The sequence below is a fragment of the Puma concolor genome, chromosome B1 (genome assembly GCF_028749965.1).
Source record: "Puma concolor isolate L17-30 chromosome B1, mPumCon1.1.hap2, whole genome shotgun sequence".
In the NCBI taxonomy this organism is placed as follows: Eukaryota; Metazoa; Chordata; class Mammalia; order Carnivora; family Felidae; genus Puma; species Puma concolor.
In genome coordinates, this window is record NC_141670.1 from 195,898,893 (window position 1) to 195,920,900 (window position 22,008).

General features: G+C 44.2%; 1 protein-coding gene and 1 long non-coding RNA gene across 3 annotated transcripts in view; both read right to left on the bottom strand.

Annotated features, from left to right (window-relative positions):
- Window positions 1–632: 632 nt before the first annotated feature.
- Window positions 633–2,961, bottom strand: LOC147582094 (uncharacterized). Its single transcript, XR_015250572.1, has 2 exons — window positions 1,892–2,961; window positions 633–1,650 (listed from the first exon to the last, which is right to left on the bottom strand). It is a non-coding gene; the product is annotated as an uncharacterized LOC147582094 (long non-coding RNA).
- A 2,163-nt stretch (window positions 2,962–5,124) lies between these two features.
- The window catches only part of CD38 (CD38 molecule), a 56,776-nt gene continuing 39,892 nt past the window's right edge, over window positions 5,125–22,008 (bottom strand). Inside the window, exons 3-8 of one of the 2 annotated variants that reach the window (XM_025922327.2) lie at window positions 20,181–20,316; window positions 14,585–14,670; window positions 10,703–10,776; window positions 8,859–8,951; window positions 8,434–8,520; window positions 5,125–5,440 (exon numbers count right to left, since the gene is read on the bottom strand). In XM_025922327.2, the coding sequence (XP_025778112.1) occupies window positions 5,377–5,440; window positions 8,434–8,520; window positions 8,859–8,951; window positions 10,703–10,776; window positions 14,585–14,670; window positions 20,181–20,316 (540 nt within the window). In that variant the 3' untranslated portion in view covers window positions 5,125–5,376. The other variant, XM_086705401.1, reaches the window with a different exon arrangement.

Here is a 22,008-nt window from a genome sequence, read left to right on the forward strand (position 1 = left end):
AAAAAAAAAAAAAGAATCACACATTGTGCTATGCCATCACATTAAACTACTGGGAGGTCTTAAGGTGAGTTTTCTTCACAGAGAACAAAAGTGCATCATCATGTGATTCTTAAAGCGGAGATTGTTGCTGGAAAGCAAACAGCGCTATTCCTTCCTTGATGTCTCAAGGATAAAGAGGGGTGAATGAAGACTTTTGGCTTTTCAACAGACTATAAGTTCAGACTCTTCTGGGTATCGATTCCCACCTTGTTTACTTTACTCATGAGACAAACTCAGGATGATGAAACCCTGTTTCCAACTGCCCAACTCCCCCACCTTGGGATGGGGCTCATGAGAGAAACTAATGCCTTTGGCAGTGAGTGTATCCCCAGTTTTCTTAACTCTCTTTTTTTTAAATTAAGTTTTCACTTTATTTTTATTTTTGTTAATGTTTATTTATTTTTGAAAGCAAGAGAGTGAGAGTGGGGGAGGGGCAGACAGAGAGGGGGGCAGAGGATCTGAAGCGGGCTCTGCACTCACAGCAGAGAGCGCAAGGCAGGGCTCGAATCACGAATCTTAAGGTCATGACCCGAGCCTATCTGACTGAGCCACCCAGGCACCCCCTTAATTCTCTTTTCAAGCCCAGGGTTGACTGTGGTTTTTTTCCAGTTTTATTGAGGTATGATTGACAAAAATTGTATGTATTTGAGGTATACATGTGATGTTTATCACATATACATATACATATGTATATGTATATATGTTTACACTGTGAAACAATTACCACAATTAAGCTAATTAACATATCCATCACCTCACATAGTGTGTGTGTGTGTGAACACGTGAGATCTACTCTCTTAGCAAATTGCAAGTACAGAATACTGTATTATTTATATAGTCACCATGCCATACATTAGGTCTCCAAAACATATTCTTCCTGTACCTAAAAGACCAGGTTTGTCTGCCTGCTTTCCCCACCCCCAGCCCCTGGCAACCACCACTGTAATTTAATTTAATTTTTTAATGTTTTATTTATTTTTGAGAGAGAGAACGAGCAGGGGAGGGGCAGAGAGAGAGGGGAACAGAAGATTCAAAGCAGGCTCTGTGTGGACAGCAGCAAGCCAGATGCAGGGCTCAAACTCACGAACTGTGAGATCATGACCTGAGCCGAAGTCAGATGCTCAAACCAACTGAGTCACCCAGGCACCCCAGGAGTCTGACATTTTTAGATTCCACATATATATCAGATCTTCTGGTATTTGCGGAAATAACTGTTTTTAAAAGAATAATTCCACAAAGCCTTGTATTATTCTTTTATTGTTGGTGTAATTTATTCATGTCTGTTATAAGTATATTTTGAGCCTGACATTTACAGAAGTCACGAACTCGCCCAATGGGTCACTGTTAATTCCATGGTTTTCACTACCTTGTTCTGTTTGCACTTCGATCAGAGGATGAATGGCTCTGTGCACATATATGAATCAAGTTCAAGGATAAATGCTCTGTCAGGGACCAGTTCAAAGCCTTCTGTGCCTTGTGAGTGATTCCTGAGGGCCAGCTAATCACTGCCTCTCAGGGCAGCACACCCAGCTACTGAGTTCCTGGTAAATTGCTTTAAAAAATATACATATGTTAAAATGACAACTCTGAGTGGTATAAATAAATTAACTGCTTCATAATTTTTTTTTTAATTTTTTTTTTCAACGTTTATTTATTTTGGGAACAGAGAGAGACAGAGCATGAACGGGGGAGGGGCAGAGAGAGAGGGAGACACAGAATCGGAAACAGGCTCCAGGCTCCGAGCCATCAGCCCAGAGCCCGACGCGGGGCTCGAACTCACGGACCGCGAGATCATGACCTGGCTGAAATCGGACGCTTAACCGACTGCGCCACCCAGGCGCCCCAAATTAACTGCTTCATGATTTTTTAAAAAACTGTGGGAAAATGCCAGAGTTAACAATGCATTCACATAATGCCTTTTAAAGTTATGACATACTCTAGGCTTACTTTAACATTTTACTGCATACACAGTTTTAATTTGCCATGCATAACATTCATCCGTGCCTTTAAAAAAAACAAACAAACAGACAGAGAAACAAACAAAAACCCTTCTGTGTGGTATGGATTCTACCTGAAAAATTCAAATCACAGTCTTAGGAATTGTTTTAAGGAGAAGTGGGATGCCAGGAAGTAAATCAACGGTGTTCCCACTGGGTCATTTATATCAGGGAATGTGCAGACATGGGTCGAGTGTGGGTTTATGTGTCTGTATATTCTTTCAAGTATTTAACCTCAACTTTCAGAACTGTATTTGAAAGTGTGTCTCAAATATTATAGGGTCAAGAACTACTACAGAAGGAAAGTAGTGAGCCCTCTGGTGTGAGAAAAGGGAACTTGGGTCCTGGATCCCAGCCTTCAGATTAAGTATGATAGTGGGTACAAGTTGGGATGGTAAGAGCATATTCTAGGGCAGACACGAATAGAAGGGGGAGATGAGTAAAGAATGAGACTATGAGCAGTAAGAAACTCAGTTGAAGATGTCACTTATAAGAAGAGGGATAAGGAGGATCTATTTATGTATGTGGACCAGAAAGTCCCTAGGGCTAGAGACGGCTCTATGGTCAGTGGCAAAGATACCCAAAGTTGGAACTGCAGACAGACAGGAAGCAGGAATGGGCATCATGGGAATGAAGCTACAGAGATGGTATACAAGGAAAAAATTCCCCAGCTGCCTCTCCTTAGTCTCCCCCAGCTTTGAACTTGAACACTCAAATGAGTCTTCTTAGAGGAAGCCTCTCACGAACTGACTGCTACTCTATCTGTTTCATCTAGAAGGGGACATAGCAAAATTTTTCTGACACTTCAGGGGATATCCTGGTGAAGAAGGAAAGTACATTCGAGAGCCCAGAAATCAGCAAGCATACCCATCAGTAAGGCAAAGAGAGTCCTGAGAGGAAAACAGCCAGGTCACCCAGGGGTTTAGCAGGGTGGAGTTCATTGAATCCTGGGGCAAGCCTGAGTCTTAATCGGAACTGGTCCTGAGCACCCATTTTCATGTCCAGCCCAAACGAAAGCCCATAGGATGTGCCTATGTGGACACGGGGGCCAGCAAAGATCCGTGGACTGCCCACAGTGGCTGTAACTACCATGGCTCCTGAAAGACACTGGACTGCCACCCAGGGGCTGGCAGAAAGTGGTCAAACTTGGTGGAGTGCTTGCTTACATACAAGGCACCGTGAAAGACTGTCGACTGTTGTCATCTTTTAGTCCTCACCACACCTTCATGGGGGTAAATTATAATCCTTGTTTGAGTGGCAAGGAAGCCAAAGTTCAAAGTTAGGTATTTTATTCAAGATAACAGAGCGACACCAAAATATGAACCCAGAAACTCCTGCCTCCAAAATTCATGCAGTTTTCAATAAATCTAATGGGTTCCCTGAAAGACCCTCAAATTAGTTTATTTTCATTCAACAATTCTACATAAAAAAAAAAGAAAGGAACAAAGAAAGATAGGAAAGAAGGAAGAAAAGAAGAAAGAAAGAAAGAAAGAAAGAAAGAAAGAAAGAAAGAAAGAAGAAAGAAAAAAAGAGAAAGAAAGAAAGAAGAAAGAAAGAAAGAAAGAAAGAAAGAAAGAAAGAAAGAAAGAAAGAAAGAAAGGAAAACCTAGAAAATCTCCGGATGTTTGAAAATTAGGCAACACATTTCTAAATAACAATTAAAGTAGAAAATATTTTTTAATTGAATGATAATAAAAAGAGACACATGAAAACTTAAGATCTGCAAAAGCAGCACTGAGAAGAAGATTTATAGTACTAACTGATGAATAAGAAAACAAAGTGTACTGAAAATCAGTGATTTGTCTTAAGCTTCTATCTTAAGAAGCTGAATAAAGTGGGGCGCCTTGGTGGCTCAGTTGGTTAAGCATCCAACTTTGGCTCAGGTCATGATCTCATGGTTCATGAGTTTGTGTCAAGCTCTGTGCTGTCAGTATGGAGCCTGCTTGTTATTCACTCACTCCCTCTCTCTCTCTGCCTCTCCCCTGCTCTCTCTCTCACTTTCTCCCTTTCAAAAATAAATACGTAAACATTAAAAAGAAAGAAGCTGAATAAAGAAGCCCAAGGAAATTAGAAAGAACTTTTATATCCCTAATAATAAAGAGAAGAGTGAAAAACAATTAAATAGAAAGAGAAAACAAAGCTAAAGGTCAGTTCTTTGGAAGAGTAATAAAAGTGATAAATCCTCAAGCACAACTAATCAGGAAAGAAAGGGACAACAAATTACCAGTATCGGAAACAAATATATGTTTTAATTGCCTATTATATAGGTAAGACACTGAGGAGGAGGAGGAGAAAGAGGAGAAAAATGTATTTGTTTTGAAGCCATCCATAAAAATCGTAATTCAGGTTCTATTATATTCAATTTAAACTCACATGCATTTATTAGAGAAGAACATAAGGCATGTCTTTATAGGCCTAGAAAGAAAGCACATATTTTGGAGTCAGAGCTGAGCTGAAATCCAGCCTCCGCCTTGAACTAAATGTATGACTTTAGGCATATTATATAACCTCTCTGAACTTCCACTTCCAGTCTACCAAATGGAAGTTGATAATACCAACCTCATAAGGCTGTTGGAAGAGTGGGAGGTAAAACACATGGGTGGCTTCTATCCTACAGAATTCTTTCCCCAACATGACCCATAACCATGGCATTTACACTTTATGTGTAGAAAGGATACAAAATAAGATCCTGAGACAAGGTCATTCATTCAGAAATGTATCATTTCTGAGAAGTGTCGGTATTTACCTTCCCTTAATTACCTGTATCAATAAGAAAGCTTTAGGGTGGTCATCTTCAAAACAAAGGCCATTACCAGGGCACCTGGGTGGCTCAGTCAGTTAAGCAGCCAACTTCGGCTAAGGTCATGATCTCACAGTTCGTGAGTTCAAGCCCCACGTTGGGCTCTGTGCTGACGCTCAGAGCCTGGAGCCCGCTTCGGATTCTGTGTCTCCCTCTCTCTCTCTGTCCCTCCCCCACTCATGCTCTGTCCTCTCTCTCTCTCTCTCAAAAATAAATAAACATTTAAAAAAAGGCCGCTACCAACATATAAACAACATAAAAGCACATATGAAAATTAAAATGAAATAATTTAACATAAAATTTTCGTTTTAATTTCATACCATAATTTTTTCATGAGTATTAGAAAGTCAACGTAAAAACTATTCCAATGACATAAGTTATTTTTAAACTTTGGGGGAAAGGCTCCCAGCTCTAGTGTTGGCATCATGACAGAAGATCCCCCCCAAGTCCTCAGCTTCCCAGCAGTAGCGTGTCTCCTGAGTTACCCATGCTGATGCAGACCACAAGACTCAAAGATCTGAAACCACCATGCTGATCGGCTCATATCTTAGATCTGCAAGATGAATGCTCAGGATATTTCACACATTGAAGAAACCTGATAGGCCTATGACAAGAGAGAGGGGAAAAAAACAAAAACAAAAACAAAAACAGGAGATCAAGAGGCAGTACAATATATCTATGGTTCAATTCCCCAGTGCAAATAGCCTCTTCATTAGCAACAAAAGAATACATGAACCACTCGGCATCCAAACAATTTCCTCTCCTGCGGTGACAACACAGAGAAAGGTCAAGTCCAGGAGTGAACAACTTAAAGCGTGGCCCAATCTGGTTTCATGTCACTTGTAAAGCCAGAGAAATAAATACTGAGAAGGTATGTTTGATGACAATGTGTGGAGATGAAAACAAATGTCTGGCTCTAACATGTCGCAAGTACGTGCTATGAATGTCGGCTGATGACCAGAAACAACAGAGGCAGCAGCCTGAGATGAGGGCTCTCCAATATTTTCTGTTGATTTGCTTTCTTCTCTCCAGAAGCTTCCTGAGAGGATTGAGCCACAGGGTCAGAGATAGAGAGAGGGTAAAGACTCTCTGGAGGAAGGCTGGTGGCCATCAGCAGGAAGACCGCACACCCTTTGCACAGAACAAATCCTAGATAAGAATCTAGCCAGTGAGGGTCTCTCAGTTTCATGAAAATGAGATAACAAATCAATAGGGTCCAGTGGGAGTGGCTGGTCTATGGAGAAGAGTGGAGAGTGAGGATTGTGGTTCATTAAAGTGTAGCTGAACCTGATTTTGTTAAATGTGAGTCAAGAAAGAGAGAAATCTTTAGAGGCAGCAACCAGCACCCCTGGGCTTCTGGGATGGGCCATCTCAGGCTTGTCTCTAGCCAACTATCATCACCAGCTGGACACAGTGGCTCCAATCCTCGCCAATATGGTAACCTGGAATCCTCCACGTGAATACATTCTGGGGGGGGGAAAAGTGTCCTTTTCCTTAAGGAGATACTGCTATGGAAAAGAAATCCTTCTAAGACCTGAGAAGGTGGCTAAGATTCTGAAGCCACCTTTGCTTTATACTAAATGAGGAGAACAGGAATACGTTCCTTAACTAGTTTTTAATTTGGGGAAACTCAGTTTTGGAAAAGAAGTAGCAATTACGCTGTTAAGATGGTCTCTCTCCATAAATATGAAAATATTCATATCCAGTGTTCCAATAAAATGGACACACTTTGGATATGTTGGACAACATGCTGATGGATAGAGACAGAGTATATTTTGAAGTAACTTACAGGGAGTAGTGCACCCTTTAGGTTCTTAAAAAATATGCCACAAGGGGGCACTAACCAGAAAAACACGCTGACATTTTTCCAGTAATCCAAAAAAGTACTGTTAACCTTCTGTTGATTCCACTGGTTAAAACATGAAGAAATCCTGTAGAATCCTGAAGAAAATGTGAAGAAATCCTGTACATATTTCATCAGGACTGTGCGTGTGTGCATGCAGAAAAAAGGAAAAGGACGTGAAGGGCATGCAGCCAAAGGTTAATAGTATTCGTCCCCAGGTGGGATTTATAAAGGGGTAACAGCAGAATCCACAGGAAGTCTGATCTATATACATGTATTCACACTTCTGTTTGCCTATTAAAACAATCACACCAAAACAGCTGGACAAAAGTTGGCTTCCAAATTGGAAGGTATGTCTGAGATGGAGTGATTTCAACTTCAGGATATGTCGATATGCATGATATTCACTGTAGGCTCCTGTGGGGACAAGCAGCTTTCTTGAAAAGCCACAGAACTCTTACCATACAAGGGGCCCCGAGGAGCAGGTAATTTAAAGAATCATGCTGAATATATTACAGCCTCATGGTTGGAGAAAAGGACCAGTGACTTCAAATATGACCCCCAAGTTTAAGGTCACATGAGCTGATGCTCAGCATGACAGGTGTTGGCTTACAAATCACTTCCTTTGATGTTGGCCAAGTCCAGATGGAAGGTAGGCTTTTGCATCTTCCCAGGTAGAGAACGAGTGAGCTCAACTGGAGCCTGCAGTAGGCATGAATGAGGCTGACTGATGGCCATTAATGAAAGAAAGGGAAATAATTACAATGAGGGGGGGGGGGAGAAGGATGTTGAGGACAGTTGAGGATGAGACCCAGGTACATCCCCCAATCTTCTCCTAGGTCTTTAGCGTCCCATTTTCCCGACACAACACATCTTTGAGTAACTTAGACGGGTCAGATGTCTGCAATGTTTCTTTTACAGTTGTTCTTGTCCCTTTGTTCTGATTGTTTTCCCATCTGACTGTGGTGGAAAGTGTGTGTTCTTCCCAGAGAGCAGTTTCCAGAGAGCAGCCAGCTGACTGAGGGGGAATTCAGGTCATTTTGAGACAAAAGCCCTCAGTAAATGTTCTTGGAATCTGTCCTTCTGCCTTTCTGCTAGGGTTGGTGGGAGAAGGTGGTGACAGAAGGAGACAGGAAAAGGGTTCTCGGATTCCAACCTCTGTGTTCTCTGAGAATTTTTTACTCTCTGCATCAGTCTTATTGTAAGCCGTCACTTATGGGAAAATCTCCAAAGATGCTTCTGGAAGGAGTCCCTGCTTAAAAATGAGTGAGGGTCCCAGTTTAGATAGCAGAGTTGCTGATGACTTTAAAAATATATACCTATCTGTAATTTTAAACTTTTCCCTAATAAACACATATTACTGGTAAAAAAAAAAAAAATTAAGATTTTGCATTTTCTAATCTATGAAAGATAAAGTTTGGTAGACTTCCATGTGGCCACTTACCAAGAGTCAGGCATCTATGCTGAGATCCAACTAAAGAAACTTCACATGCAAAATACTGCCATGTCACAAAGGTTGCACAAAATCTTTGCATTTGACAAAACATGCTTTTGTTCCCCTGCAAGTCAGCAGGTTTGCACCCCTGTGTCAGGCCTCTCATGTGGGAAGCCAGGAAAAGGTCATCATCCCAGATCACCATCAAGGCCCGAGAGGGGCTCCCACTGCCCTCCTGGCTCAGAAGAGGCTGAGGAAAGGGGGAAAAAATGCCTATAGATGGCAAGACAGCCATTTCTTTCTTCCAGAAGTCAATTACCTGTAATTATTCTCGCAGGTAAATGTAATATTCCTTTTGCTTAGAATCAGTTTCAGATTTTTAATGGAGGCATCCGAACACGAGTCACTGGGAAAGAAAGAAAAAAAGAGTTAAATGACAAGGTCTTGCAACCATTTCCTGAGTCTCTCGGTTTCTTCTAGGTAGCAAGCCCTGGGCAAGCCCCTGGGAAAAGTGGAAGCAGAAGTTGCTTTTAAGAGCTCACAGGCCAGCAGGGGAGCCGAAGGTGTGAACCACATACTTATTGTGGGGATGAAATTGAGAGGTTGTTGCGATGGGCCGAATGCTGAGCCCATCATTTCCTGAGCCAACCTGTTCTCAATGCATTCTTGTGACTGTGGCTTTTTCCCCGGACTGATTCCTAAGATACCCCTGAGAATATACACGCACAACGTAGTAACATATACCTGGAAATATTTCTGATGTCCTGCATCACCCAGGCCTGTAGCGTATGAACCTTCTCTGGATGCAAATTAAAGACTTCCACACGTGCAAAAGTGCTAAGGTAAGAAGAGGCAGAGAACATTGTTAACCCCAAACGGAATCGTTCAGCCAACCACAGGCCTTGTCAAAAACCAGGCAGGAACCACTGGACCGAGCCTGCGTTGTGGGATTGACCCATGATTTGCACTAGAAACGGCCATTCTCATTCATCGTGACCCTCGCTGAACAGGATTCTCAAAATAAGATTCTTCATGGGGACATTGATGATGATTCTTCAAGTACTTGCTCTTCAAAGAGGAGCCTCCCACCAACATCCTGAGCATCGTCTGGGACCTAGTTAGACCTAGAGAATCTCAGCCCACCAGCACCTGCTGAATCAGAATCTGCAGCCGAACAGTCCCCAGACGACCCACACTCAGTGAGGCTCCAGATGCACTCCTCTGAGAGCCCCGGATGCCCTGCTCTGACCCCAGTCCTAAACTCTTCTCCACTGGTCTCGGACAGCTGCCACTCTTGCGGCAAGAACTTGGACCCCGAATATCAGATTACGAAATCCCAGAATGTTGACGCTCTCACCCAAAAGCCTACAAGCTTGGGGTCAGAGGAAGACGATGGGGCGTCTGGGTTGGCTCAGTCGGTTAAGTGTTCAACTCTTGATTTCGGCTCAGGTCATGATCTCACGGTTCGTGAGTTCAAGCCCTGTGTCGGGCTCCATTGACAGTACTGGGCATCCTTGGGATTCCCTCTGTCTCCCTCTCTCTCTGCCCCTCCCCGGCTCGTGCACGTGCACGTGCTCTCCCTCTTTCAAAATAAATGAACTAAAAAAAAAAAAAAAAAAAAAAAAAAAAACTCAAAAAAAAAAAGAAGAAGACAAAAGACAGATGCCTCTTTGCAGAAGTCAATATCAAAAACCGGAGAGAAGGAAAATTAATTTGGGGTACCCAGGGTTCCAGGAGCACGTCAATAGCCGCCCCTCCTCTCGATCCAGCCTTATCCAGAGGAAGAGTGATGAACAAAGTCTGGGAAAGTAACCATGTGGTAACAACTGTATAGAAAGAGGTCAGAGAGGGAAGGCATTGGCGTGGCCCAGTTCAGCGCTGCAGATTAAATGAGAGAGTAATAGCTGCGACTAACTGAGCCGTCTCTGTGTTCTGAGACACAGAGCTCAGCACTTTCCATACATTATCTCAGTTCATCTTCAAATCATCAACACCTCTGCAGGTGCATGCCACAGGGGCTCCCAGGGGTCACACAGGAAGACCAGAGCCCCTACTTTTAACACTATCATAATACGGAAGTTAAAAGCCCCTACTTTTAACACTATCATAAGTTAGGGGCAATGCCTATAGAGATAGTTAAGGGCCAAGAACCCAGCCCAGTAGTGGTTTGACTGCTCAACTATGATGCCCACTCTTCACAGCGGACAGAGGAGTCAAACCAGGCAGGTCTTCGTGGATGGAGAGGATTAAACAGGTGGGTGCGGGGAGGGGAGCCAGGCACGGGGGAACCCCATGAACAAAGGTGGGAAATGGGAGAGCTCAGAACACTGCAGCAGGCCTCAAAAAGCCAAGAGGAGGGACTGGACCCAGTGCAAGGGCCGTTAGGACATTTAGAGGATTTTACAAAAAGGAGACACCAGACAAAAACACTGACTTAGACAAATCTCTCCGTAGAAAACAAACATTTTACCTTTTCAGCCCAAATCTTCAGTACTGACTTAACCATGAAAAGCATATTCTTCTAGGGATGAAATATTTACCAGGAGGCTGTGCTAACACTTGCAAATAGGATGCAAAGAAACGAGTACCTTCTTTCATCAAAGCTGTTATGGACGGACCCATTGAGCAACACATGGACCACACCACAGGCATCTTCTGCGAACTTAAAAGGAAAAAGACAAGAAGCTGGCCATTCCTCAGCACGCAAATTTCATTGCCACACTCCAGCAGCTCCTTCCAAAAGAACTCTCGGCTTTAGCTGGTGAAGGAGGGAGTGGGCTGTGTGTGTCTAGCTCAGTAATGCCAGGTGGATGTAATTTTCATCCCAAGCCATGGGCAGGATTCTGCTTCAGATGAGAATTCTGGAAGCAGATGCTCCCATCTGTGTTTGAACAATGAAGGTCAACATCATTGTCGACAGTGTCGTTAAATTGATGTCTCAGAAGTTGGAAGTCCAGGGAGTAAGAGAAATATTGCTGGAGGAGGAAGACAAAAGTGCTTTCTTGGTGCCATGCACTGTAGATGCTGCACATTTCCCTTAGGGAGAGCAGGGTGGACAATTCAGGGGCAAAGGAAAAGGGGACACAAAAAAAGGGGAAACTGAGGAGAGAAGGTGTCACAGGCCTGCACAGGTGCAAAGGGAAAGAGAGACTGAATGAACGAATATATCATTGAGCAGGGAGTTATTTCTTCATGCAATAAACATTCAGCTGGAATCTTTGCCAGGTGCTGAAAAAACAAAACGAATGAAGCAAAACAATCTACGTGTTCTCTCCCAGAAGCACCCCCCACGCCCCTGGGACCAGCTCAGGTCCACGCCTGTATGATACTGTGCCAATGAGCTCATTGCGGGTTCAGTCGCCAGTAATGAGCACTCTTTGAGAGCTGTGACCTTGGCTGTCCCGCCTGTCACCACAGCCCTGGAGTCTTAGAGCTAGTGCATGGCACGGAATGGGCGCCCAGAGAAAATCTGTGGAGGGAAAAGAGGGAAGGAGGAAGGGAGGGAAATGGAAGCAGGAAGTCCAAATACTCAGCGATGGAGATTGGGAAAGGAACAGAAAAAGCATCCCAGAGGCCAACAAAAGCTAAGTCCAGCAGGACAGATAGGATCTCACCTGGTAAAGGCTGAGGCAGCTGCAAACAGAAAGGCCAAGGGGTCTGAGAAAACAGTAGTTTGGTGAAACCCTCAGTGGATGTGCAATTTGGGTAGAAAAGTGAGTTCAGGGCACCACGAATGCTTGGCCAAGGAATCTGGCCTTTATTCTGCAGGTGAGAAAACACCACTGAACAATCTGAAGCCAAATTAGTAGAATCCAGTGCAGCTTCTGTTTTTCTACTCGGACAAAGTAGAAAGAGGCCCATTAGTACCAATCAAAGTGCTAAGTCAACAGAGTCCTTCCGGGGTGCCAAAAACTCGAGTCCCCATGAAATAAGCATTGGGTTAATTTGCCCCAAGGTCACATCACTTGGAAGCAAGGAAGCAGAGTGGGGATTCAAACCCCAAGCAGCTCTCTTTTGTCAGAAAAAGAAACGATCTTGGGGCACCTGGGTGGCTCAGTTGGTTAAGCATCTGACTTGAGCTCAGGTCATGATCTGGCAGTTCGTGGGTTCAAGCTCCGCATCCGGCTCTGTGCTGACAGCTCGGAGCCTGGAGCCTGCTTCGGATTCTGTGTCTTCCTCTCTCTCTGTCCCTCCCCTGATTGTGCTCTGTCTCTCTCAGTCTCTCAAAAATAAAGAAACATTAAAATTTTTAAAAAAGAAAGGATCTTGTCTGATAAAACAAGGTTGTCTATGCACATCTATGAGCATTTGGCCAACAGAAAGCTGCGGCCCCAGGGGATGGCAGGGCATCTTTGGTCACCTTCACCACTGTGCTCGCTCCTAGCTCCAAGTAGGTGCTTGACACATATGAAATGTGACAGGGGTGCCTGGGTGGCTCAATTGGTTGAGCGTCTGACTCTTGATTTCGGCTCAGGTCATGATCCCAGGGTCATGGATCCAGCCCCCTGTTGGGCTCTGCACTGAGTGTGGAGCCTGCTTAGGATTCTGTCTCTCTCAAGGTGCCTGGTGCCTTGTTCGGTTAAGCAATCCGTTCTTGATTTGAGCTCAGGTCACCATCTCACGGTTTCTGAGTTTGAGCCCTGCATCAGGATCTGCATTGTAGGCACAGAGCCTGCTTGGCAATCTTTGTCTTCCTTTCTCTCTCTCTCTCTCTCTCTCTCTCTCTCTCTCTCTGACTCTCTCTTTCTTTCTCAAAAATAAACTTAAAAAAAAAAAAGGATTCTCTCTCTCCCTCGGCCCCTCTCCCACTCACACTCTCCCTCTAAAATAAAATTAAAAAAAATAAAAGTTGGGGCGCTTGGGTGGCTCAGTCGGTTAAGCATCCGACTTCGGCTCGGGTCACGATCTCACACTCCGTGAGTTCGAGCCCCGCATTGGGCTCTGTGCTGACCGCTCAGAGCCTGGAGCCTGTTTCAGATTCTGTGTCTCCCTCTCTCTCTGACGCTCCCCCGTTCATGCTCTTTCTCTCTCTGTCTCAAAAATAAATAAACGTTAAAAAAAAATTTTTTTTAATAAAAAAATAATAAAAAATAAAAATAAAAATAAAAGTTGTTCACAACAGCACTGTCCCAAAACATATCAGCGAAGGAGAAAATAAATAGGAACTTTTCTCAGAAACAGCAAGCAAGCGAACATACAATAACAACAAACTCTACAGTGCCTGTGTATAATTATACAGCACTTAGTAGGTACTCAGCAAATATTTGTTAAAGGAATGCATTCTGAGTTAGCGAAGATAGTGGTATTTCGACATAGCAGCAACCCCATGGGACAGGTATTATTCTCATCCCCATTTGGCAAGTGAGGAATCTGAGGGTCAGAACGGTTTAAAGAATCTGTCCAAGTTTAAATGGTCTCCTTACTTCAAATCCCAGACTAGCCCCTCGTCTCCACCATGCCAGAGTTTACCGGAATCTCCTTAAGGGTGTGAGGCTTTCGACTCCACTACTTACTAGCCCGTGACCTTGGATGGGTCACCTAACCTCTGAGTCTTAGTGTCTTCACCTGTAACATGGGGATTTGCACCTTCCCACAGCACCTACTGTGAGGATCAAATGAGGAGGCACAGGCAGAGCACCTGGTCCAGGACTTGGCATAAATAGGCACTCAACAAATGTGAGTTTCACTTGCCCCAGCTCCTCAGATGTCTACACTCAGTTCCAGAGAATTATAAATAGTATAGACTTACTTTCTCCCGTTTTCTCTCCTTCGGTTCTTTCTTTCCTCCTTTCTTTCCCATTTTCCTTAGTTCGCTTGCAAAGAAGCAACTTATAAGAAAAATGACTATGTGCCAAGGCAGCTTACAGTGAAGTCAGAAATAGATAGCAGTGGGGAAGGGATGAGTGCTTCCTCGCCTGAATTCTGGCTTTGCAGTCAGACAATTTGGGATAAACTCCCAGATCTGCCACTTACTACGTACGTTTAGTAGACAGTTTATTTACCTGCAGCTCTGTTTCGTTATCTAGAAAATGCGTATGATACTCACGCCACCCACTTCATAGGACTCTTCTGGGGGTGAAAGCTTTTAACCCACGTGAAGATGCCTGTATCTGGTGCACAGAAAGTGGTCTGTAAATGTCGATTATTCAGACTCTCCCAGGAATCTAAGATTGGCCAATGCCTAGATCAGAGGATTAAACCAAGCTGGAGGTTCCTGGCAGCCAAAGCCCAAAGATGGAACAGAGTAAGGACTCGTCATCTAGAGCCTATGGGACCTCTATGAATGCCCTAAAATTATATGTGAAAGTATTCTGATATGTGCGTTGGTACATTTTTTCTCAAGGAAGAATCCTAAACTTTTGTTCCTAAATGAGTCTGTGATCCAAAGAGAATGAACACCAACCACTGACTTGATGACCTCTTCAGTTCTTCGGTCGCCAAAATGCTAAAATTTCCCTTTTGGTACTTACCCTTTTGGACACAGTATTCCAGAATACAGAAACAGAGTTGTTGCTACAGTCTGTCCTCCGGTCTGGACAAGATTGATAGTTCATTTCTAAAAGACATAGTTTATAGAGAATAATTAAAGTAGGAAAGAAAGGGTATAATTAAAGTCCATTCCTCCCAGGCTGTTTGATCACCGTGGAGCCATTTTCCAATGGCATGGCTGCCAAGATGGAAGACGGACAATGGACTCCTCTCCCCCCACTTTGACTAAATGCCCCTGAATCCCTTCCAAGTCCTTACCTTATCCTCCAAATCCCAGACAGGAACACAATGACAAGGTTTGAGTCATCATTCTGGGAAACTGCAGCTGAAGTTCATCTGACAGAGACAAGCCCTCGGCATTATCCCCTCGTCCAGGACAAACTAGAGCTCACACTGGGCCCGCAGGAGCCACTCTTGCCAAATATCCCTCTGCCTCTTGCCAGCTCCCTTGTTGACAGCTTTCCTCCCCCTCCTGATGCAGTCTCCACATCCCCAGGCTCAGAGAGCCCCCGAGTCCGTCTACACTCACTCTCCCCCATGGAGACAGGCTCAGAAGTTGGTGAAATACAGCAGATACAGCGCACGAGCACATTGTTTCTGTGGTACCTCCCCCAAACGTATCTCCCTTAATGCACCAGCGTTTAAAAAAATTTTTTGAGGTATAATTGACACATAAAATTGTAAGATATTTATAAATTTTTTAACGTTTATTCATTTTTGAGAGACAGAGACAGAGCGTGAGTGGCGGGGTGGGGGGGAGAGAGAGAGAGAGAGAGAGAGAGAGACAAAATCCGAAGCAGGCTCTAGGCTCTGAGCTGTCAGCACAGAGCCTGACCAGGGCTCAGACTCACAAACCGTGAGATCATGAGCCAAGCTGAAGTGGGACGCTTGACCAACTGAGCCACCCAGGCGCCCCCTAAAATTATAAGGCATTGAAAGTGTACAATGTGAGGATCGTACATAGAGACATATACATAGAGACATTGTGTAAAGATTCCTCCATGTGGAGTTAATGTAACACATTCATCACCTCCCGCGTTTACCTTTGTGTGTGTGAGCTGTGTGTTGGAGAACATTTAACTTCTACTGTCTTAGCAAATTTCAATTAGATAATACAGTGTTAGCAACTCTAGTACATTAGAACCTCTGACCTTATTCACCTCATAACTGTAAGTCTGTACCCTCTTACCGACCTCTCCCTCATCCCACACCTCCTCCCAGCCCCTGGAAACCACTTTTCTCTCTGTTTCTAGGAGTTCAACTTTTTTTTTTTTTTTTTTGATTCCACATATAATTGATATCATGCAGTACTTGTCATGTGTCTGGCTTATTTCACTTTGCACAATGCCCTGAGATTTCTCCGTGTTGTTGCAAATGAGATTTCCTTTTTTAAAAAAGAGAATGAATAATATTCCCTTGTGTCTGTACGTGTGTATGTGTACATACTTCCTCTGTTTTATCCATTGCACTTGACGACATGCACAGTAATTGAGACTTAGGTCCCGAGGATAAAGAGACGAATCTGATAGAAGCCCTCCTTTCAGAGACCACATGATCTAATACAACCAAATCAATGGGAGAAACATCAACCTGGGTTGGAGGGGGTATGCAGCACCATTTGGGAAGGCTGGTGCTGCACTAGGTTTTGCAGGAAGAATAGGAGTCTTCGGCCAGACTAGACAGAAAGGTGCTCTAGGCAGAGAAGACACATGCAAAGGCCCAACAGGTTTAGATTAGCACCACCAGAACAGACGGGTGAGGAGGGAATGATGGATGATAAGGCATAAGAAAGACAGAGCCCAGACCATGCTAAGGAACTTAGACTTTATCCTAGAGGTGAAATTGAGGTTTCAGGTCAAAGACAGAAACCATCCCACTGCGGTGGCCACCTGGAGGCCAGCCCAGAGAGGTAAGGAGTGAGCAGTAAGAATCTTACAACAGTCCCACCAAGAAAGCAGGGTGCGTTCGAGTGCTGGACTCAGGCAGCAGAAACGGCAATAGAAAAGGCAAACACGTTGGTGACTGACTGGATACGGGACAGGAGGGCAGAGTGAGAATGAGAGCAGAATCTGCAGCCGTCTGACTTCAATTCTGAATTATCAAGCAGGCAGGGCAGGTGCATGACGAGAGGCCCTGGAACTTTCTTCTGTCCCAAAAGTCAGGCACGGGGCAGCAGTTTCCTCTGTGGATATGTGTACAGCTGACCCTAGAGAAGCAGCCGTCTTTCTACCTCCTCCTGTGATGAGTTAAATTTTGTCCCCTCGAAAGATATGTTAAAGACTTAACCCCTCAGTACCTGGGAACGTGACCTTGTTTGGAAAAAGGGTCTTTGCTGATATAATCGGTTAAGATGAGGTCATTAGTGTGGGTGGGTCCTAGTCCAATAGGAGTGGTATCTCTTTTTTTTTTTTTTTTTAATGTTTATTTGTTTTTGAGATAGAGACAGAGTACGGGGGTGGGGGTGGGGGGCAGAAGCAGAGAGAGAGGGAGACACAGTATCCGAAGCAGGCTCCAGGCTCCGAGCAATCAGCACAGAGGCCAATGCAGGGCTCAGGCTCGTGAACCATGAGATCATGACCTGAGCCAAAGTCGGCATGCTGAACTGATTGAGTCACTCTGGCGCCCCGAGTGGTATCCTTTTTAGAAGGGGCAGTACATGCGTGGGGGTGCCTGTGTGGCTCACTTGGTTAAGCATCTGACTTTGGCTTATGTCATGATCTCATGGTTCCTGAGTTGAAGCCCTGCATTAGGCTCTGTGCTGCCAGCTCGGAGCCTGGAGCCTGCTTCGGATTCTGTGTCTCCCTCTCTCTCTGCCCCACCCCTAGCCGAGCTCGTGCGCGCACACTCTCCCTCTCTCTCTCTCTCTCTCTCTCAAGAATAAGCAATAAGGGGGGGGGGGGGAGTATGCTTTAAAAACAAAATCACACAAATAAAAAAGGAAACATTTCCATGCATGGATGTAAATAATTACTAAATTATCATTCAAAATTAAATTTGAATCATCTCCCAACAGGGGCAAAAATGTTGATGATAATGGAACGAACACACATTTTGTACGGCTCTCCAAAGGTGCTACTGTTCATAGGTTTTCAAGAGCTCAAACTTTTTCGTCTTCACAATGACATCTGAGAAGTGCCCTGGGTTTTCACTTCCTCTTTCCACACACGGATGTCTCCCCCTTGCTACCTTCCATGATGCAAACATACCATTAAATAAAGTTTTAAAGTCAAGAGTTAAAAGAAAGGAAGGAAGTTTCACAACAAAGTAAGAGAAATTAAATTAAGTACATTAAAAAAGCAGAATTTGCCATATTTCTGGGTGGAAAGACTCTGGATTAAAGACTGATTTTAAAATTACAAAAATAAAGATACTACATAAAAAATATGGAAGATTCCCCAATCTAGACAGAAGAAAATCTAACCTCGACTTGAAGCCCAGCCGCCAAATAGGAAAGGGTCGGCAGATTCACTGCCTTTCTGCACAGCAGAAGACAGAATACAAACAGCATTAAAAGAAAAATACAAACTGGCAAAAATAGGCTTTCCACCAGTATGCCAGAGAAGAGGTGAGATGACACACAGTTAAGACACAAGGGCTCCAGCCAGGAAACCTGGGTTCGCTCCCAACCCTGCCACTTACTAACTCAGGGAATTAGTGCTGAGGGAGCACTTACTAACGGGAAAATCCTGTAACAGCCCTCAGCCTCAAGCTTCTCATCTGTAAAATAGGATCATCACGGGACCTCCTGGGGCTGTAAGGAAGGACTCACTGAGTGGATACTCACATAGCATGTAGCACAAAGGCTGGGATTTTGTAAGTACCCAATAAGTACTAGCTACTACTATCAATTTATATAGAACTAACAAAAATAGTCAAGATATATGAACAGGCATCCAATAAAAATCATCAAGATATATGAACAGCCAGTTTATAAAAGAAATAGAAATATCTACCATGAAATATATAAACACGGTTGGCCTCGCAACCAAAGAAGTGAAAAATAAGCCGAGGTATTATTTCTTTATCAAATTGGCAAGAGCATTTTCATAAGTGCGAACATCCAGTGTTGGCAAGGGTATGGGTGAATAAGTAATGTCACAGATTCTGATGAGAGTATAAATGGTGACCTCCTTTTGAATGACAAATGTATCTGTTTCTACCACAGTGTATTCAGCACCGAAATCTCATTTGTAGAAACATATCTTTCCAAAGTGCTTCCACAAGCACGCAGCTGTACGTGAGCCCTGGGTGTGTGCCAGTGTGGGTGTGTGTAAGCATGTGAGTGTCTGTTGTGCACAGAAGCAACAGTTGCTAAGCAACAACATCTAAAAACAACCTAAATGTCCATCAACTGGAGATTGGGTTAAATAAATTATGGTACCATCCCCAGAGGAGATACATGAGGGCTTTTGAAAAAATATGGCTGTAATTTCTATCTACTAATTCTAAACGAATAAAGCAAAGTTGCAGATTGTGTATGCATACGTTTTAACACATGTGTTTATGTGAGCACGGGGCCACGTGTGGAAGGATTCTTACCGAACTGTTGACGACAGTCCCCTTCGGGAAATAACATGGAAATGGAGGACTGGAGAAGGTGCAAGGTGACCTTCACTCTTTTTAAACACTTCTGTACTTGGCAAATAAGCATGCAGCCTTTTTATAATTGGAAATAATGTAAACCTGGGAAGAAGAAGCTACCATAATAAGTTTTTTTAAAACAGTCAAAAGCAATAAAAATAAGAACAAAATAATATAAATGGGGCATCTGGGTGGCTCAGTCAGGTAAGGGTCGAACTTGGCTCAGGTCATGATCTTGTGCTCTGGTCTGTGAGTTCATGTCGGGCTCTGTGCCGTCAGCTCGGAGCCCGGAGCCTGCTTCGGATCCTGTGTCTCCCTCTCTCTCTCTGCCCCTCCCCTGCTCGCCCTCTGTCTCTCTCTCTCCTTCCCTCTCTCTCCCAAAAATAAATAAACATTAAAAAAAAAAAGAATAAAACAACATAAAGTAAAAATATCCACCGTATAAATAAAAAGAGAAAGAAAAACACAAAGAAGTGAAAACGGGCTCGATAGAGTTTTCTGGGTACAAAGCACCTCCCCACAGTGAGGCATTCTGGGTCTTTCTGGGCAAGATAAGGCGACCTCTGAACAATGACAGCAGAGCCATGCACTGGCCTGAGACGCAGAGGAGCCCATCCACCTGCTGCCGTGGCCATTCCGTGGAACAAGGGCTGTGGCCTGGCTCCCTCTCGGGCCTCAGCCTGCTCTGCCATTCTCTAGTCCTGAATAATGCCCTCACAGAGAGCAAACACCTCCAGTTCAGAAGCAGGCTACCCCTGCTCTCAGAGTGGGCAGATCAGGGAGCACAGACGGGCCCAACCTCGCAAATCAGTTCTTTTCTAGAACGCTGAGTTGATCTAAGGAACGCTGTTTTACGGGAACCTGAATGATCGCTAAGTGTGTAGATGGCATCAGGGCAGGTACCTGTGGCTCCTCCCACCACACCGATGCCCCTGGCAGAGCCCAGGGCTCCTTCGCCCTGCACTCCCTGTAATGCCAAACAGCCCAGACCCTCACCAGGAGAGCCTGGGTCTCCACACCACCTGAGGCCGTCCGCCATGTAGCCCAGCAGTGTGTTCTCCAGGGTGAAGAACTCCCGCTGGACCCATGCGTATTCGTGCACCAGCTCATTTGTTTTGCTCCAAAGGAGGGTCTAGGAAAGAAAAACACAACCTGTTATGGAGAGCAATTCAGTGAGTCAAAAAACAACAACAAAAACAAAACCCACATCTTCTTAAATGAGAGAAAAATAGAAAAGACCAGAGTAAAACCCCTAGAGTAAAAGTGAGTGTTGCTGAGTGCATCACTGTGTTCTGTGTCCATGGATGGAGGCTGTGTGCGTGTGTGTGTGTGTGTGTGTGTGTGCGTTTTCTAGGTCACATTATTATTTTTGGTGGCAGTGAAAAAAAGTCTGAAAGCCACGGATGAGAATCTTACAATAAACACAGAACTAGAGCACATCTGGAGGAGACATTAGGAAATTCCTAAAGTCATCTGCAAAACAATCATGTCTACGTGCTATTTTCTGGGAGAAGTGCTCTTGGGTTCTTAAAGGGCTCCAGGACCCTGTTTCCTTCCCCAAATCTTTCCTATTCCCACAAAGGAAAAGGAGAGAAAGGAAAGAACAAATACGGTAAATTTTTTTAGGGTCCCTTGTAAAGGTCAAATACCAGAACAATCTTCAGCCCATGGATCTATTCCTTTTTTTTTTTTAGTTTTAAATTAATTTTTTTTAATTTTTACTTTTTTTTTTTTTAATTTACATCCGAGTTAGTTAGCATACAGTGCAACAATGATTTCAGGAGTAGATTCCTTAATGCCCTTAACACATTTAGCCCCTCCCCCCTCCCACAACCCCTCCAGTAACACTCTATTTGTTCTCCATATTTAAGAATCTCTTAATGCTTTTGTCTCCTTCCTTGTTTCTCTATTCTTTTTGTTTCCCTTCCCTTATGTTCATCTGTTTCGTATCTTAAAGTCCTCATATGAGTGAAGTGCTATGATATTTGTCTTTCTCTGACTAATTTCACTTAGCATCACACCCTCCAGTTCCATCCACATAGTTGCAAATGGCACCTTCTTTTTTATTTTTAAGTTTATCTCTTTATTTTGTGAGGGGGTGAGAGGCAGAGAGAGAGAGAGAGAGAGAGGCAGAGAGAGAGAGAGAGAGAGAGAGAGGGAGAGAGAGAGAGAGAGGCAGAGAGAGAGAGAGAGAGAGGGAGAGAGAGAGAGAGAGAGAGAGAGAGAGAGAGAGAGAATCACAAGCAGACTCCACACTGTCAGCACAGAACCCAACTCGGGCTCTATCTCATGGATCATGCGATCATGACCTGAGCCAAAATCCAGAGTCCGAGGCTCAACCTACTGAGCCACCCAGGTGCCCCTCTACTCCTTCCGGATAGGAGGGCGTGGTTTGAAGCGTGGGCCCCAGAGGCACGTGCCCTGTGAAACCAGCGTCACTACTTACAGCTGCCTGACCCTGGGCAGCCAGAGCATCACTAAGCCTCACTTTCCGCATCTGTAAAATGGTATCGATAGTGACTGTAAGGAACCCGAGATGTGAGATGAAATGAGACAATTGCAAATAAAAAGTGCTTAGTCCCGGGTCTGTTGCCGAGTTAGGGATCCTTGGGGTTATTTGCCAAGCAGCTCTTCTGTACGGGGCCCCGTGTCGGTGCACCTGGCCGGTTCTCTGGAATAACCCTAGCTCTCCACCGAGCAGATGAGAGGCTATGATAGGTGCCTGGCTCGGAGGCTACACAAAGATGATTTGGGGTGCACTGAATTTTCACCTTAAATGCTGACTTGAGGAAAGATGTACGCCATTCCACACTTGTTCCAGTTC